Source organism: Polypterus senegalus, chromosome 2, assembly GCF_016835505.1.
Source record: "Polypterus senegalus isolate Bchr_013 chromosome 2, ASM1683550v1, whole genome shotgun sequence".
NCBI lineage: Eukaryota > Metazoa > Chordata > Cladistia > Polypteriformes > Polypteridae > Polypterus > Polypterus senegalus.
Window position 1 is genome coordinate 177,467,997 of NC_053155.1, and position 20,225 is coordinate 177,488,221.

General features: G+C 39.3%; 1 protein-coding gene across 5 annotated transcripts in view; it reads right to left on the reverse strand.

Annotated features, from left to right (window-relative positions):
- The window catches only part of epha3 (eph receptor A3), a 205,817-nt gene that overhangs the window by 47,365 nt on the left and 138,227 nt on the right, over positions 1 to 20,225 (reverse strand). For 3 of the 5 annotated variants that reach the window (XM_039744972.1, XM_039744970.1, XM_039744974.1), the window contains exons 6-7: positions 14,085 to 14,209; positions 11,544 to 11,706 (exon numbers count right to left, since the gene is read on the reverse strand). In XM_039744972.1, coding sequence (XP_039600906.1) covers positions 11,544 to 11,706; positions 14,085 to 14,209 — 288 coding nt within the window. The remainder of the gene's footprint in view (positions 1 to 11,543; positions 11,707 to 14,084; positions 14,210 to 20,225) is intronic. The other 2 variants (XM_039744973.1, XM_039744971.1) reach the window with 1 other exon arrangement.

A 20,225-nucleotide genomic window follows, 5' to 3' on the forward strand; every position in this document is an offset into this window, starting at 1 on the left:
AAAAATTGAGAAAGCACATGTACATAAGTATTCACAGCCTTTGCCATGAAGCTCAAAATTGAGCTCAGGTGCATCCTGTTTCCCCTGATCATCCCTGAGAGGTTTCTGCAGCTTAATTGGAGGCTACCTGTGGTAAATTCAGTTGATTGGACGTGATTTGGAAAGGCACACACCTGTCTAAATAAGGTCCCACAGTTGACAGTTCCTGTCAGAGCACAAACCAAGCTTGAAGTCAAAGGAATTGTCCGTAGACCTCCGAGACAGGATTGTCTCGAGGCACAAATCTGGGGAAGGTTACAGAAAACTTTCTGCTGCTTTGAAGGTCCCAATGAGCACAGTGGCCTCCATCATCTGTAAGTGGGAGAAGTTTGAAAACCACCAGGACTCTTCCTAGAGCTGGCCGGCCATCTAAACTGAGCGATCTGGGAAGAAGGGCCTTAGTCAGGGAGGTGACCAAGAACCCAATGGCCACTCTTTCAGTGCTCCAGAGGTCCTCTGTGGAGAGGAGAACCTTCCAGAAGGACAACCATCTCTGCAGCAATCCACCAATCAGGCCTGTATGGTAGAGTGGCCAGACGGAAGCCACTCCTTAGTAAAAGGCACATGGCAGCCCGCCTGGAGTTTGCCAAAAGTCACCTGAAAGACTCTCAGATCATGAGAAACAAAATTCTCTGGTCTGATGAGACAAAGATTGAACTCTTTGGTGTGAATGCCAGGCGTCACGTTTGGAAGAAATCAGGCACCGCTCATCACCAGGCCAATACCATTCCTACAGTGAAGCATGGTGGTGGCGTGGTGGGGATGTTTTTCAGCAGCAGGAACTGGGAGACTAGTCAGGATAAAGGGAAAGATGACTGCAGCAATGTACAGAGACATCCTGGATGAAAACCTGCTCCAGAGTGCTCTTGACCTCAGACTGGGGCGATGATTCATCTTTCAGCAGGACAACGACCCTAAGCACACAGCCAAGATATCAAAGGAGTGGCTTCAGGACAACTCTGTGAATGTCCTTGAGTGGCCCAGCCAGAGCCCAGACTTGAATCCGATTGAACATCTCTGGAGAGATCTTAAAATGGCTGTGCACCGACGCTTCCCTTCCAACCTGATGGAGCTTCAGGTGTGCTGCAAAGAGGAATGGGCGAAACTGGACAAGGATAGGTGTGCCAAGCTTATGGTATCATTTTCAAAAAGACTTGAGGCTGTAATTGCTGCCAAAGGTGCTTCGACTAAGTATTGAGCTAAGGCCGAGAATACTTATGTACATGTGATTTCTCCGTTTTTTTAATTTTGAATAAATTTTCAAAAACCTCAAGTAAACTTTATTCACATTGTCATTATGGGGTGTTGTGTGTAGAATTCTGAGGAAAAAAATAAATTTAATCCATTTTGGAATAAGGATGTAACATAAAATGTGGAAAAAGTGATGCACTGTGAATACTTTCCGGATGCACTGTATGTATGTTGTGGCTTGTACCTCCTCCAGACCGCGAGGGGGCGACCGCCCTGGTTATGTTGGGGGCCACGGGTAAAGGGCTTGGAAGCCCAGCACTGTAGGGACCCGTGGCCACCGCTAGGCGGCGCCCCGGTGCCTGAACAACCCTGGAGCCCAGCACTTCCGCCACACCAGGAAGTCCTGGGGGGAAGACGACAGGGGACACCCGGATGGCTTCCGGGGGCGCAGCCGGCACTTCCGCCACACTGGGGCGTGTCCGCGGAGGAGTGCCTGCGAGCAGCTGGAGCCCATCCAGGTTCCTATGTAAGGGGCCGCCTCCCTTCAGTCGAGTGGAAGTGGACAGAGCTGGAGAGGGGATTGGAGGCGGCCAGGAGAAAGGCACAAGGACTGTGAGGCCTGGATATTTGGGGGAACGGTGCTGGAGGCACTGGGAAGTGCAAAGACTTTATTATTGTAAATATTGGATAATAAACGTGTGTTGGGTGAACATAAGATGTCCGTCTGTCTGTGTCCGGGTTCAAGTCCACAATGTCAACACCTGTTTAACAACTGAAACAAGTACATGTACTCTTTGTTGCATTATAATAATATTTAAGTATTCTCTACACTTTATATTTTTTTAACAAATGGTTCTACTCATGGCAACTTTGAAAATTGCTGTAAAAATAAGTCTGAGGGATAATCAGGAAACTACTACTTTAACAAAACAACACAGAGCAAAATTTTAAAATAAAATAAAAGATCAGCTGTGTGGGATTCGGTTTGATACTTGTGTGTGTGTGTCTGTGTGACACCAGAGTGAAGCATGTGGGCAAAGCATGGGTGTCAAGATAAACGTACCGCATTAAAAGTACTCAGTGAAATGGGGAAAAAAATTAGCTCAGCAACAATTCTCTTTGCACCAAGAAACAACATTCACCGGTATGCCCAAAGAAAAATATACAGAACTTAACTAAATTCTGTTTCTCTTTTTTGCTCCTTTACAGGCACAGAAAAAATATGTATACTCACCTGTATTATATTTTTTACACACCATTGATTTAAGCAATGTGTAAAGTAAGCAGCTAACTAATACACAGACTAAATGCTGTCTGGGGTAGCTAAGTAAACTCTGCTGATATTAAAATGCTCTTTGAAATATTGATTTTAAATCCATTAAAATAATAAAAGGAAAACAAAAAATATGGCAGTTATTTTGCATTGTCATTAATGAGCAATTTTGATGGATGCTTTACAGTTATAACCTAATGCAACAGTGGGTCAGAGGTCAGAAGTAGAATGATACTTCTAGTGTGGGTTCAAGATCTGTTCTTAGTAAAACTGTAGATGAAAGAGCAGAGCAGTGAGAGAAAAAATCCAAGTTAAACTGTGCTGTGAAGGGATTTGTTTAAGAAAAGGAAAGGGTGTCCTTTTTCTTATTACAATAAAAGCCTATTCAACATTAAAAAAGAACAATTTTGGAAGTGATGTACAAAAGCAGATCTGAAAAACACTGCAATGTTATAAAGCATGCCATGATACTGAAATTAGTGCAAGGTAAAACAAAGAATTCTTTTTTTTTAACATTTGAATGTCAATTATTGGCTTTGAATACTTAAAAAAAATGTTAACATTTGAATAGTGAGATTTAGTCTGATAGACCTAGACAGAAAATTGTAAAAGGTATGTGCAGCCTCCAGGTTTAATTGTGAGATTTCAAAGCATAAAACAGTTGGTTCAGTACCCGCTTCAAGACATAAGCCAAATAAGATGATTTGATTAGGTCTATCAAGCTCATTTACTTAGCTAATAGCTGACCTGTTTTGGATACTTTTTAAAAGATTCCATGTGTTCTACTTCCGCTACATAATATTGTAGTTTATTTCATACTTCCATAACCATAGGTGTGAAGAAGTCGTTTGTGGCTATAATCTTAAATGCAGTTCTCCTTAATTACCATTGATGTCCTCTAGTATGTAATTTACTATTTTAATCAAAAGAATTCTGTTGGATCAGAATTTTAAAAATCTAGATGAGATCCTAAAGATATCAGAGTAGGGCATATCCTTTTGTCCTGGGGTGTTCTTGGTTGCCCTTCTCTGCACAGCTTTTAGAGCTGCAATGCCTTTGTACTCTAAATCTGATTTCACTAGCATTTTATCCAGTCTGAGCATAATGTCTCTTGATTTATATTCAACAGTTTTTACAACATAATCTAACATTTCATTGTCTTTGTAATTGCTTCAGGAATTGCTAAGAGATTGAGAATGTTGTGGTAACATAATTTACTCAATTAATTTCAGATGTTCATTGCTTCAGGTCAGACTCATCCATGCACATTAAACTTTTCTGCACTCTCATTCATTGTGTAACCTTGAACAACTTAAGTTTCCCTAACCAGGGCTCCAGTATTTGAAATATGGACAAATGTACTACACACTTAGGACTTCTAAGTCATTTTGAATAAAACCATAAACAAAAAAATATATAAATCTTAACAGATGCCTCATAACATTATGTAACAGTGCAGAGAGGTCTTGTATCCTAAAGAGAGTGATGACATATAGTAAAAATGTTTCTTTACAGATTCCACCACTGCTTACAAAAATCCAACTTTCAGCATAATAAAGGTGGCAATGCTACATAGCCCCCGCACCTTACTAAAAAAATCCTCGCTGCTTTGCTCTGCCTCTGCAGTCCAATTTGTCTTCACTTGCAACCAACACCCAAACTCCTGGCTGCTCGCCCAGCTGGTGCTTTGGGATGCTTTAAGAGCTCAAAACCAAAAACACATCTAGTGACTTCCCTGAGTTTTTATTTCATTTTTCAAGACACCTCAACATTTCCAAAAAAGCATCATCGCGAAAAAAAGAAAAAAAAAAAAAACAAACACGGAAAAGAATTTAATTTAACAGCTGCACTCCCCTTGTCCCGAAGAGATATGGAAACATTGGAATTTCTCACAATCATATCTTCATGGGAAGTAACGTCCTTTCCAGATGTTTCTAGTAATCATTCCAAGCCAGATTTTAATATCAGCACATACTGAAGTATTAAATGCAAAGCAAACACCCAGTGGTGCAGATATGAAATATTAAGTGTAGAAATTAGCCAACAAATGAAGCCTCTTACATAAATGGTGCCCTAATAATAAAAGCCATAAGTATAACTTATTAACTATTAATATGTTTTCATGTAGCTGATTCTTTTACAGGGCAGCACGGAGGCGCAGTGGTAGCGCTGCTGCCTCGCAGTTAGGAGAACCGGGTTCGCTTCCCGTGTCCTCACTGCATGTAGTTTGCATGTTCTCCCCGTGTCTGCGTCGGTCTCCTCCCACAGTCCAAAGACATGCCGGTTAGGTGGATTGGCGATTCTAAATTGGCCCTGGTGTGTGGGTGTGTTTGTGTGTATCCTGCGGTGGGTTGGCACCCTGCCCAGGATTGGTTCCTGCCTTGTGCCCTGTGTTGGCTGGGATTGGCTCCAGCAGACCCCGTGACCCTGTGTTTGGATTCAGTGGGTTGAAAAATGGATGGATGATTCTTTTACAATTTTTTCAGTTGATAAACAACAATATAATTGTGTTCATACTTCAACTGTCTGGTAAACTGTAGGTTAAGTGTCATGCTCAAACAAATTACTTTTATTTTATAGCGTTTTTACAAAGTGAATGCCAGCCCAAAGCACATTACAGTGCACAATACTGTACTTTTACTCTCTGGCATGTGATGTGACTTGCTCTGAGTCCCACTGTTATGCAGTTTACCATTCATTGCCCTGTCTACTAGGCCAAACTGCCTTATGGGTAAAAAATGTTTTAAAGGCAAAGAAACAGCAAATAAGATACTAGTGCAACTGCTGCTCTGATAATCTGACACATTGCTAATTAGCATGTCTTTAACAACAAAGCCATCACAAGATATTTTCATATCAGTGCCTTTCACTATGACCACCATCACAAGGTGGTTAATAAACTAAGCATTAACACCATGCAAGTCTATCCTTTGATGCTTTTTGAGATGCTTTACTAAAGAGATTTGTGGCAGCATTCATCGCAATATAAAACAAAAAGTGGCAAAGAAAAAGTTCTCCTCACCTTGGATCTCATTATCTGCATAACTACTCCTCCATTCAGAAGCAAGTAAGCAAAGTTCACTGCCTGAGAGGTTGGCAGGGCCCTTCAGAGGAGCCTAGATGAAATTTTCATGAGGTGCCAGAAGTGGATGAGGCACTCTGAAGTGAGCCTATTTCATTTTTCTTGCTGCTTTTGACATTTTGACAGCAATTATGTAGAATATTAAAAAATTTAATACCAAACAGAGAACAGTGAAGCCCAGGAAAGTGCATGAGGGCAGTATGCTGCAGCCCATACAAGTCCACTTTGAGTGGAATTTTCTACTGAATACAACAAGGGCCTTTGCTGTGAAATTCTAACTGCTCACTCTGGCTACAGAAGATCTGTGTGACGCATTAATCGAGTTTACAAGTATGGTTATATTAAAGGACAGCACGAGGTACACTGCTGCCTTACAACTTCAGAGTTTGAAATTCAGTTTCTCGCCCAGGGCATTTCACATTTTGTTCTCAAGTTTATATAGACTTTCTCCAGGTACTCCAGAGTAGTATTAGCCAGGGACATACTTTCAAACCGTCAATCAAAATGATTAATGAATGACCTTAAGGTCCACCCCTTTCCACGTGACGAGTGGATTTGCATATTGGCCCCGCCCCTCTGTGCGATTGGCAGAAGTGAAGGGAGGTCCCGCCCCCTGGTGGTGGATTGGTGAATGACACCTTATCCCTGCCCAGACTCCACCTTAATCCCACCCCCTGCACTTGATTGGTTAAGCAAACTGTCAAGAGCATTTTAATGGATGTCTGCCCCCTCCTTGAACCCACTCCTACCTCATGCCCCCTCCTTGAGCCCGCCAACACCCCACACCCACCTGTTTGGTCCTCCTTTCTGTCAAGAGCCGTTTGATGGATGTCTGCCCCCTCCTTGAACCCACCACCACCCACATCCACTTCCAAGCCCCCCCTCCCGAAAACAAGCCCAGACATGCCCAGGGTCTGCCCTCGACAAGTCCAGGCATGCCCAGGGTCTGCCTTGGTCCCCCCTCACTTCCCAGCCCCCCTCTCCCGAGCAAAAGATCGAGCACGTTCCTATCCATACCCTGCCGGCCCGCCCTACATGTCCCCGGCCTGAAGGACCTGCCTCGGCCCCCGGTCAGGCAGCACCTGATGGCTGGCCTCCCCACACTTCCCAGTCCCCGCTCAAGTAGCTACAGACTATTGCTTTATACATCATATTTTATTGCATCGAATCTCACACTATGTAACTGTTTGATTAAAAGTTTTGTAGAATGCCATTGAGCTGGAGTTTATGCTGTTTAACTCAAACACGAAGGGCTTGCAATTAATAAGCAATGTAGCTGTCAAAACTAACAGGCCCATCTCAGGCATAAATTCATTCATTCCACCAATCAAACAGCACTACCAGTGAGCTTACTGACATCACTAAGGTGGACCTTGTTTCTTTGGTCTACACTTCCGTGACTTCATCTGCACTCCCTGTATAAAGAACATCATCTCACCGATTTTCTCTGAATCATCTTTGAGATCAACATCTGAGGATGCCCCACTCCGTCAGTGACCAAAACTCCCAAAGTAACCTGTTTATCAAAAGAGGGTACCTATAATTGTGGCTAGCTTGGTTAGCACATGACATCTAAGGAAGATGGATCAGCGGCTCCTTTATTTGGAACAGTGATTAAGGTATATACCATGGATGTCAAATATCATTGGGTGTGCATGCCATTGTGTATATGTGCATTAGTTCAAGATGCAAAGCTAAACATGTGATAAATTTTACATTAATTCAATCCCTATTTTAATCAAAGCCATGCAACGGATGTTTTATCAACAACAATCCATTGCATATCATGGACCACCATCCAGTTTGCCCTCCAAATAAATTGTTCAAATAATTTTTTAGATATGTACAGTATATAAATTGTTAAAGAAAGTGCTTTACACAATAAAAACTACATAACAAAAATAAACTGAATAAATATTACTAGTTGGTGAAAAATGTAAAATGTGTTATTTTTCCGGGGCAGCAATTGATTGATATTTGGTGGAGTTCAGCACAAAATATACTCTACAATAAAGGCACTGAAATTCAAGGCATTGTCTCACCTTACGTTTGATATTAGGCGTTTGCAATTCATATTTGCCAGAATGCCTGCAAAACTGTCATGTGGGAAAAGTGTAGTAACTGAAGTGTGGGCACTGAACAAAACAGAAGAATTGGTTTGCCTGCATGTTAAAATGTTACTAGCATTAAGGTTTTGTCCTTTGTGAAAGTCATATCCCCTGTGTCCACACTGTAAATAATTTTAAAACAAATTCCAGTCTAGTTTTAATGCAAACCTATTTTTAATAGAAAATCTTCCAGCAACACATCATAAAAACTCTGCAACCACAGCATTCCCTGGATATTCAGAAACACCCCTAGTACCAGGAGTTCCACAGAATAGAACAGTTTGTACTGGTGCTCTTAAAGATACAGTATATCACACTTCATATATAATATTGCCCATTGTATGACACAAGCCATTATATGTCCAGCTTAATCACGACAAGCAACAGTTAATGCCACTGAGTGACGCTTTTTGGAAGGGACTGAAAATAATGTGGCGTTGCACATTCCACAGACAATGCAGTTGCTCTTTTATTACATAGTTTTGTGTTTTCTCTCTATTTGTGCAACTGTGATATATGTTTGTTCTTTAAAATAAATTCTACTATAATTCAGTGGTAAAGCCACTATTCACAAAAGTTTCATATATCATAATTGAAATTGTATTTAAATATGAACCATATTATGAGGGGTTACCTTTCTATGAATATTTAAACATTGTTGAGTGTGTTGGCCTTGTGTGTTTTTGTCTGTGTGCTATGATTTTGATGACATAATTCTGTGAAAGTTCAGTTTTAGGCTGACTTCTCAAGTTCCCCACTTCACATGCTAAATTCAGTGGTTTAACATCTACTTTTGTATTTGTTTTAACCTTAGTATTATAATTCTTCAATGTTGGAGCAGTTTGATTTTACCTAGTGCCTTAATAATGAACTGTTGAACAGGCATAAGACAGATATACTGTATGCTTTTTCATTAAGATATACTTCTGCCCCAGTAGTATTACAACTTGTCTTTACTTAACTAGTCATGTTCTACTTTGTCCCAGCCAGTTTAGTAGCCTTTCAGTAAAAGCACAGACATTTTGTTCTTTCTATTCTTTAAAGTACGGAGGATTTAAAGTTCTTTCAAACAAGCACCATTTTGGATGTGAAACATTTGCTGTTTAGGGACTATTTTCAGTGTATTTAGTATTATTACATTCATATTTATTCTTACTTATATTTAAAGGTTGATTGATATCTGTAAGTGAATTATATATTTTGTATTTGCAGACTGTTTTACGCAAGCTGTTTAGGGACTATTTTTAGTGTATTTAGTATTATTAAGTTAATATTTATTCATACTTATATTTAAAGGTTTATTTATACCTCTAAGTGAATTACAGATTTCATATTTACATATTATGTTACATTATTTTCCTTTGTATTGATGGTAATTCTGTAAAGAGTTTGCCATCCAGTTGGTTTTCAATGAAACTATTTTGTATCAGAAATATTTTGCTTACATTAATATTTAATAGGCAGTGAAAAGATACAGTAGTATTTAACTATTTGTAATAACAAATAATAAGTTTATTATTTTTTGTGAACCATACCTTTACAAGTGAATTTGGGAAGGAATTAATAAATATTTTGGACATCTTAAATTCACAATATAGTGGTTGTAAATTTATTAAAAAATTTTTTCAACACACGAAGTATAAAGTTAATTGTGACTGACATCAGTAATGTTCAATCATTACTTGGAAGAATTAGTAGGCCGAATCTTCTTTTTTTTGTTGTTGTTTTGTTTTACACTTATCAGTCACAACATTAAAACCCCCTGCCTAACATTGTGTGGGTACCCTTTGTGTCACCAAAACAGCTCTGATTTCTCAAAGCATGGACTCCAGAAGGCCTCTGAAGGTGTCCTGTGGTATCTGAAAGCAAGACGTTAGCAGAAGTTTATGTAGGTCCTGCAAGTTGTGAGGTAGGGCCTCCATGGATCGGACTTGTTTTTTACAAAACATCCCACCAATGTTCGATCAGATTGAGATCTGGGGAATTTGGAGGCGAGGTCAACACCATGAACTCTTTGTCATCTTCCTCAAACCATTCTAGAACAATTTTTGCAGTGTGGCAGGGCACATTATCCTGCTGAAAGAGGCCACTGCCATCAGGAAATACTGTTGCCATGAAGAGGATTATTTGGTCTGCAACAGTCTTGGGTGGTACATGTCAAAGTCACACCCACAAGAATGGCAGGATCCAAGGTTTTCTAACAGAACATTGCTGAAAACATCACACTGCCTCTGCCAGCTTGCCTTCTCACCATAGTGCATCTGACTTGCATCTCTTACCTAGTTTAACAATTCACACTCACCTGGCCATCCACATAATCTTAAAGAAAATGTGACTCATCAGACTAGGTCTCCCTTTTCCATAGCTCTGTGGCCTAGTTCTGACACTCACATGACCATTGTAGATGCTTTGCCAGTGGACAAGAGTCAGAATGGACATTCTGACCGGTCTGCAGCTATGCAGCCCCATACACAGCAAGCTGTGATGCACTGTATGTTCTGACACCTTCTTCTCTTGGCCAGCAATAAGTTTTTCAGCACTCTGTGCTACAGTAGCTCTCCTGCAGGATTGAATCAGACAAGCTAACCTTTGCTCCCTACGTGCAGCAATAAGCCTTGGATGCCCAAAGCCCTGTTACTGGTTCATCAGTTGTCCTTCCTTGGACCACTTTGGATAGTACTAACCACCTCATACCTAGAACACTCCACAAGGCCTGCTGTTTTGGAGATGCTCTGATCCAGTTGTCTAGCCATCACAATTTTACCCTTGTCAAAGTAACCCACATCCGTACATTTGTCCATTTTTGCATGTACCCAACACATTACCTTCAAAAACTAACTGTTCAGTTGCTGCCTAGTATATCTCACCCCTTGACAGGTGCCATTGTAATGAGATAATCAATATTATTCAGTTCACCTGTCAGTTATAATGTTATGGCAGATTGGTGTTTGAGCTCCAGTTACGCAGTACTGTGTGTTGGTTTACTGTATCTGTGACTTTAACTCCTTCCACATGTTTGATCGACACGGGTGTTCCACTGTGCTGAAGTTCTCTTTGCTCTTATCTCTGTTTTCTAAGTACTCTTTGGAATATTTGTTGTAAATTAAAAATTCCGTAGTCTTAATTTGTGTAGTACTCATACAACAGCTCCGCTGTGAAAATTCAGTGCCAACTCAGTTGCACACTTTTCAAGACACAAATCCTTCTTGACACCTGGGTGTGCAGGTTTGCTGGTTATGAGGAATGCCAATGGCCTACAAACCAAAAGCTTAAAGAAAGACAGTTAAATATGTCAGTTTTTTCCATAACCTCCACAGATAATGGAGTGCCGAAAGAAGGCAAGGCCAACAGACATCATTACTTAAGGAGTGGTTGAAAGTGATCACTTTATTCCCTTGTAGTAGAATTTGAAGCTTCATTGGAAAGTTTTTCTTCCAGAATGAAAACTGCTCTATTGACCTCGTATGAATGGTCAGCTGATGAACTAATAATCATGATGTAGCCTTTTTTTAGAAGCTATGGTCTTCTTTGTCACCTATTGTGAACCTAATAAAGCATTTATTAGAGACAACTTTCACCTCTAACAGGAAGACATAAGCTGACTTACTTTTTCTTTAAAAAAGATGGGGCCACTGTCTTGCGGAAAACTTATTTGCCCCAAGACATACAGCAGCATTAAAGTGTGAAACAGTGAACTGATACTCTATTAAGTGGAATTTATACATTTTCATGACTACCTGTTTCAGGTGTGTAGTGCCTTTAGCTATTTAATTATCTTTGTAGTGAATGCTAACAGCTTCACCTTTCCCTCATGTCATTTCATAGATTATATGTTTTCTTAAGCACTCACAGTCAGGACTGGTTTCAAACTCAAACTTGCGGCTGCTCCCGCCATAACCCGCTGCTGTGCGTGCACGCATCTGGAACACGTAAGTAGTGTCTGCCTTCAGCCCACTGATGGTTACATTCGTGCCTTTTGATCTCAGGATGGTGTAACTTGTCTCTTGTTCCTGCTTTAAAGAAAAGACAAGAAAGCAAGAAAGGTAAATTAAAATATGAACATGATAAGGAGTAAAATTAAAATCTCAGACAGAAATGAATAGAACAAAAGCTGGCGGGATGACTTGGATGACATAGTGTAGATGAGGTGGCACACATATTGATTATAACTATTTTCAGTAGAGTATTGCCATCACAGAGGTCTGAATCAAAATGCAGAATGCTATTGTTGTTTCTTGTCTTGACCGATGGGTTGCATTGCAAGAGGGTCAAAAGTACATTCAGTCACAATGGTCCATAGGTCCTATGGGCATAAGACTGAAAGGCTTTGCAAATGTCACTAGGATAGAATGGTGGTCTAAGGCAAGATGGAACAGTGTTGTGTGACTTAACCATTTGTGTTAAAAAATGTGAACCTACTCTGTTATCAATGCTGGTGAAGCATCTCATTATGCTCATTAACTGTTAGATCTTCCCAGAATATACTGCTTTCTCATTATCACCTTATTGCTGATGGGGGCTTCTGTAACCAGAACAGCTTCTGCTCTGCACAATACCCAACACAGATGCAAGTGGGCAGCAACTGCAATATTTTGGGTTTGTACACTTCCACTTGTACAACATCTCTCTATAGACAAAAGTCTCTGAGCTTGTAAATGGCACTGAACTACCCAAAAAAGTCATCAATCGATTGCAACTAGTGCAGAATGCAGCTGCTAGAATCTTAACTAGGAAAACAAAATCCGAGCAAATCTCTCCAGTTTTGATGTCACCACATTGGTTACGCGTGCCATTTAGAATTGACTTTAAAGTACTGCTTATGGTTTACAAAGCCTTAAATAATGTCTCGGAATGCCTTTCACCTTACACTCCAAATCATAACCTTAGATCTTCAAATGAGTAGCTACTTAGAATTCCAAGCGCTAAACTTAAAAGAAGTGGTGAGGCAGCCTTCTGCTGTTATGCATCTAAAATCTGGAATAGCTTACCCATAGAAATTTGCCAGGCTAATACAGTAGAGCACTTTAAAAAACTTCTAAAAACACATTATTTTAACATGGCTTTCTCATAGCTTAATTTTAGTTTAATCCTGATATTCTGTATATGCATTTAATTATCATTATCATTCATGGTGGCTACAAAATCCACACTAACTCCCACTTTCTCTGCTGTTCTTTTTTCGGTTTTCTGTGGTGGCGATCTGCACCACCACCACCTAATCAAAGCACCGTGATGTCCCTGCATTGATGAATTAAACGCCAGAAGTCCACATGACTGTCATCATCAAATTCTTCCATGAGATTCCTGAATACAATGAGGATTGATTGAGGTCATTTATGTTAGGTAGAATGCCTAGAGGGGGCTGGGTGGTCTCATGTCCTCAGAACCCCTGCAGATGTTATTTTTTTCCTCCAGCTGTCTGGAGTTGTTTTTTCTGTCCTCCCTGGCCATCGAGCCTTACTTTTATTCTATGTTAATTAGTATTGCCTAATTTTATTTTTTATATTTTGTCTTTTGTTCTCTTTCTTCATCCTGTAAAGTACTTTGAGCTACATCATCTGTATGAAAATGTGCTATATAAATACATGTTGTTGTTGTTGTTGAAGCAGAATGGCTACAGTAGTAGTAGAAGTAGTATTGTCACATGTACAGAGTACAGTGAAATTCTTACTTGTATGTCTGGCCAACATTCTTTGGTTGACACTTTCCCACTATTAGTTCATTCTGTATTTACTGAATGAAATCTTAACATCTTTAATATCTTACCCAACCTATGACACACCTCTGTTTACTCTCATATCTTCTGGGAAACAGCTATGGTCATTAACTGAGATCTTTGTGGTTCAGATAAGAGAAACATAGTTTGTTATTATATTTCAGTATCTTCACTCACAGTGTGCGCTTTAGTATAATTTTATGAGTAAGCAGATACACTTAGAGACAACCTGTCACCTAAGTATGTTGAGCACTATATTTGACAGGAGGGCAGATATGGAGCCCAAAACAGTGGGCAGACTTGCCTTAAGAAATTATTTTTTAATTTTTATGTCTTCCTGTGGACAGATACACTTTAAAACCTGTGAGCAGACAGTAGGTGGCCATGCTTTTAGTTTCCCAGTAAGATACAGTGCTCCATTTTACACAGCTGACACATGTACACATTTCTTCTCATACAGCCAGCTTTTCTCAGTCTATTTATGACAGAGGTGTAAGATGTGTAGCCCAATAGCTCAGTGGTCTCTATGACATGCCACTGAGACAGGAAGTGCAAATCTTGAGAAAATGTGCTCTTCCTTTAGATGGTAGAAAGAGCCGATTACAGAGATGAAGCAGAAAGGCATGTGCTCAACTGTAACATAAAAAGCAAAGGTCAACTTGACAGACTCCCCACCTTCTCATAGTACTTGACTTCATAGTCCAGAATGATGCCATTGGGATGTTCAGGCTCCTGCCATGACATGGAGATGCTGTTCCTGGAGGTGCGGTCCTTTCTTATGACTGTTACTGCAGAGGGGGCTGCAAAATAGAAAAATAGGCTGGATAAATGTGCTCAGGAAAAGGAGTAGTGTTGCAGCAGTGGAAACATACTGGGGACAATGGGAATGTGGTTCTGTACTGAAAGCTACCTCACTGCTGCTCCAAGCAGATGGTTTCAATTGATTGTGCTAATTCAAGCCAGGATGTGCAGCTTTCTGATCTTTCTTTTCGTGTTGCTGCTTTGAAACTGCAAAGCAGAAAACTTGTACAGACATCTGATAAGCCAAAGGATTTGGTGTATTATTCATTTGACCACAGGAAAAAAAAATCTGCTTTTCTTTGAAACTCTCGCAAATTTACAGAGCACGACAGTGAGATGTTGTTTCACTTCATTTAACTATGGTGCGTGTCCTCCCTTTAGTCAAGCTTTTGAGTTGCAGGGTCGGCTTTGTGACCTTCTAGTGCTAAAACACATTTCTGTGCATGTACCTCTTGTCAAGATCATTTGCCATGTGAGACCATCACTCCAAAACATCAAGAACACTGAACTCTGAAATAAAAAAGCCCAGAAAGCCAGGACCTCATGTCATTCAGTAAACATAGCTAAACTAAAAATCCCCCATTCAGCCTGAAATGTTGTATGTTCAGTGGTTTGAACAGTTACAGAGTGACCATTTCCTGGCCATCTGGCTTGACCTTGGCTTCTAACTCTTTTCAGAAACTTGGCAATGTGTTTGGTTGGCAGCAGATATTGACTCCTAAATTAAAACACCAATGATCACTAGTATGTGTGTTGCTAGTAAAGTTTACATTTTCCTAATGTCCACATTGCTTTTTTTGGGTGTTACAATTTCCTCCCTCATTACTAAAACATATGGAATATTAGTGCTTGTTCAATGGTTCAATTCAAAAGAGTGAAACAACAGAAAACAATTTTCCTGACAAATTGCAACGAACACTCAAATACCAGCCAAGGGTGCTTACCCGTCATTTTGAACTGTGCACTATCATTGACTATTTTTCTCTGAAGCAGAATGTTAGCTGTAAGGCACAAGTGAAGGGACACATTCAGTTTAAGATGTAAAAATTTTCGGAAGGCACTTGGTGTTTTAATGAGAGCAAGATGTGAGCTTTCCAGCTTAAATACTTGCAGACTGTCTTTATAAAATATCACTGACCTAATAACAAACTCATTTGTACAATATTGAATAATCTCAAGCACATGGCTCTGAGGTTAGCACATGTGCCATGGTATAAGTGGGCCTGACAGCACAAGAATGTCAGAGGCTGAAAGACACAGCAAAAATGGATCAATAACCGACCAAGAGACCCAAGTCTGAACAATTTAGGGGCATAAAATTGATTCTGTTTGAGTCAAGAATTGCCCAGGGCATCTCTTATAGCCTTAGCTTTCCAAACACTGCCTGGGAATTTTATCTGATTAGAATTATGAGTGTGTTGCTAAACATGTGGCAGTCATGTGATGTCATAGTGGACAACATACCTATACAACAACCGTATATAGAGCCATGGTGTGTTTAGTGTTCAGGGAATACTAAAACAAATTATACTCTCTTGAAAGTAAGGAAAAAAGGTAAAATTAAAAGATTTTGGTAAAAACTCAGACATAACGTGGCCTCAGGCATCACATATAAAATGCTAGATAACTCATTTCTACTCTGAAAGCATTAAATTTCTATAAACTGAAAAACCTCAAATCCAGATGTGTATCTTTTAGAAATTTATAAGAAATGTTCTGGTTAATTTTAACCATTTATACTATCAGTTTTCCAATGAAACAAGAAAACAAGAACATCTACCCAGGAGCTCAATGCCCCACATCTATATCATTTTCTTAATAGAAAAAAATATACTCACCAACTAAATCAAACACCCCAGAAATATTATTATCATTGGATGCAGAAAAAGCTTTCGACATGATTGAATGGAAATACCTTTTTACTATTTTGGAGAAGTTTGGGTTTGGCCCGAACATTTGTGCATGGATTAAATTACTGTATACTAACCCAGAAGCTTCAGTTTGCATCAATAACATTTGCTCAGACTACTTTAAACTAGAACGTGGCACAAGACAAGGATGCCCTTTGTCACCACTGCTGTTTGCAATTGCCATTGAACCACTGGCAATACATTGTCGAAATACTGATCAGATAAAGGGGATTAGCAGAGAAGGACTGGAACAGAAAATCTCATTATATGCAGATGACATGGTACTGTATATATCGGACCCAGAAAATTCTCTGCCTGCAGTCTTAGCAGCACTCACAGAATTTCAAAAGCTCTCTGGTCTCAGAATTAATCTGAATAAAAGTGTACTCTTTCCGTGAATTCGCAAGCATATAATATTAGATTAGACACCCTTCCTTTTATCATTGCAGAACAGTTTAAATACCTCGGGGTAAACATCACAAGTAAACATAAAGTTCTATATCAACAAAATTTCGTCGTCTGCATGGAAAAAATTAAACAAGACTTGCATAGATGGTCAACCCTTCATCTCACACTAGCTGGAAGAATTAACACTGTTAAGATGAATATTCTTCCTAAGCTCCTTTTTATTTCAAAACATACCAATATACATTAATAAATCGTTCTTTAAGCAATTAGATTCAACAATAACCTCATTTATTTGGAATTCTAAACATCCACGCATCAAAAGAGCGACCCTACAAAGACAAAAGGCAGAAGGTGGCATGGCTCTACCTAACTTCCAGTTTTATTACTGGGCGGCAAATATACAGGCGATAAGAACCTGGACACAAATAGAAGAACATACACAGGCTTGGACCGCAATAGAAGTAAAATCCTGCAGTGCTTCTTTGTATTCCCTGCTCTGCGCTCCAATAAACACACGTTATCGGCAATACACTAATAACCTAATTGTGCTCCACTCACTTAGAATCTGGAACCAATGTAGAAAGCATTTTAAGACGGAGAAGCTTCTTTCTGTGGCACCCTGCAAAAGAACCACCTCTTTCAACCCTCACAAACATATGCAGTTTTTAATATCTGGAAAAATTTGGACTTAACTTGTTAAGAGATCTTTATATAGACAACGCCTTTGCATCCTATGAACAATTACAGTCCAAATTTAACATTCCAGCTACAAATTTCTTTCACTATCTTCAAATCAGGAACTTTGTTAAACAGAACCTTCCAGATTTTCCTCATCTTGCACCCTCATCCACGCTGGAAAAAGTATTGCTCAATTTCAAGGAGTTAGACTCCATCTCTACAATATATAAAATCCTTTTACAATCCCTTCCTTTCAAAGATCCAAGAGGACACTGGGAAAATGACCTCTCAATTAATATATCAGAAAAGGAGTGGAAAGTAGCAATGCAGAGAATTCACTCAAGCTCCATATGCAAAGCATACAATTATACAACTCAAAATTATATATCGAGCACATCTGTCTCGACTAAAACTCTCAAAATGTTTCCAGGGCATGATCCAACCTGCGAACGTTGCAACCAAGCCCCAGCCTCACTGGGTCACATGTTCTGGGCCTGCACCAAATTAACATTATTCTGGACAAAAATTTTTAATTACCTCTCAGACAGTCTTGGACTCACAATCCCTCCTAACCCATTAACAGCTGTGTTTGGGGTTCTTCCAGAGGGTCTTAAGGTGGAGAAAGACAAACAAATTGTGATTGCATTCACTACACTGTTGGCACGCAGACTTACTCTGATAAACTGGAAGAACCCAAACTCTCCTCTTTTAAGTCAATGGGAAACCGATGTGTTATACTATTTGAAATTGGAAAAATCAAATACTCAGTTAGAGGATCTGTACAGACTTTGTTCAAAACATGGCAGGATCTAATCAGTAATATTTTGAAATGAGTTTATAAAGCACAGAGAATTTGTTGATTTAGGTATTTTTTACAAGCCTTAAATTTTACACCATTTGGCTTGCTCTCTCTCTCAAGGGTGGGGATCGATCTGTTCTTAGCATAATTCTTTTTTTTTGTAAAAACTTGATTACTATGTATTGATTATAATAAAATTAATAAAAAAAAAAAAAAAAATTACAAAATGAGTAACTGTATAGAACAATTTCCCTTCTAAACAATTTAAGGTTCTGACAAACTTCACTAGTGCTGCAACAACTGATCAATGATATTTGTTATGCCCAAAAGGCACAAGGCTTCAGAGGGTGACTGGAAGACAAGGACATAGTCAGAAAACCGTAGCGAAAATCAGAACCAGGAGAACAACTATCAGTAACCAAAGCCAGGAATTGTGAGACAAAATCAAAGTTAGGAATTGTTTTCAAAAAGGGTTGAAGGGTTTTGGAATCCATGTAGTCAGATTGGGAAAACATACTCCTGCATGACCTTTCATCCCATCATGCTGTGATTGACAGGTTACCACCTTAAGGACATGCCCACTCAGGGATGGTCCTTGTCTTGGGAATCAACAATAGCACTGTCGGAATGGGATAAAATAATGGCCAAAATCAGAAATCAAAATAAAAATTGTAATTATATTTCAAAAACAAATTAACCCAATGGTCTGCTTAAGCTATAAAATTCACCAACAGAAGGAAATGATATTCAATGTGTTTGATGTACTTCCAAATGGGCTTAAAGTGGGGAAGGACAAACAAACTGTAACTGCCTTTATTACACTAGGAGGACGTAGACTTATGTTGCTCAACTGAAAGAATCCTAGCCAAAATCTTTTAAGTCAGTGGGTAACTGATGTTATATACTTTCAGGGTTTTATATTTAGGAATAGGACTCTCCTCCCACTTTACTACTATCAAAAGCTTTACTCTGGCTTTTGGCCTTCCTTTCTTTCTCTTGGGTGGGGTTTGAACTGAATTTAGTTTAGTTAAGTTTTACTTATTTGTATGGAATGTTACTTGCTTTTAATAAATTCAATAAAAAAAAAATAGGATTCTCTGACCCTGGCAAATTGTGTGTATATATATATATATATATATATATATATATATATATATATATATATATATATATAAATATTGTCAAGATTGGGTCACAAAGAGAGTATAGATGGATTTCCAAGGAGTAGAAACTTTATTGCTATTCTAGCAGATACAAACACAAGTCTATTTTAGAAGCGATCCGACCACACAAGGAACAGTTGTCAAACTTGACGCCTCGCCCTCGACTGCTGGTCAAAAGAACACAAAGTCTTCCTCACCAAGTGGTACAGTGGCACGGAAGCAGCGACCAGAGCGGACGGAATCTGGGGGAAGAGAGACAGGAGAGTGAGACCTCAGGGTGGCCACGGCTTGGTCTTTTAAACGGTCGAAGCCCTACACAAGCCAGCAAGCCTGCAGCTGATCAAGCAAAGAAGAGGTGTAAGTGTGTTTGTTTTCCACTGAAAAACTGTTTAAAAGGGAGTTTCTGAAGAGCAGCCATGTCCCCCTGCGGCAGCAGTCACAATGTATTTATGTTTTTGATCTTTGTTCTTCAGGGGTCTGTTTTTGACTCTTTCCCCAGTTTTTTTTTTCTTTTTTAATTCAGCCAGTTACCTGACCCTGCTTCAGCGTATTTGACATTTAATGCTAATTTTGGTTAGTTTGCTGTTCTTAACCTAAGTATACAGAATTAAATTGAATTGGAAACTCATCTCTCCAATGCGGCTGATCACAGCAAACTTGTCAATTGATTGCATGCCATTTTGAAAATTCTTAGTTGTAACATGTCATGATGGTGTTTACTTCAGTGTGGTCAAACAGATTCAGCCTTATATTTCAAACTTCAAAGGTGCTTGCTCAGTTCTCACCTTCTCACCTTCTGTGTGACCCTAAGGATGCAATTTACCATAAAATTGGGAAAAGAGCTGTAATATGCACTTCTGACTTCTTTTGTAAATGTAACACAACATTATTTTCCATCAATACACTTTGTTCAGTTCTTAACAGAGCTCTTATTAGCAAAGCAAATGTTGTCACTTAATAATGATTGTAGAAGAGGCTTCATTAACAGGTAAAGATAATTAGCATTAAGTACTAGTGGTACATGGTCTCATCCTAACTCTCCTGGTTTTCTGGTTGC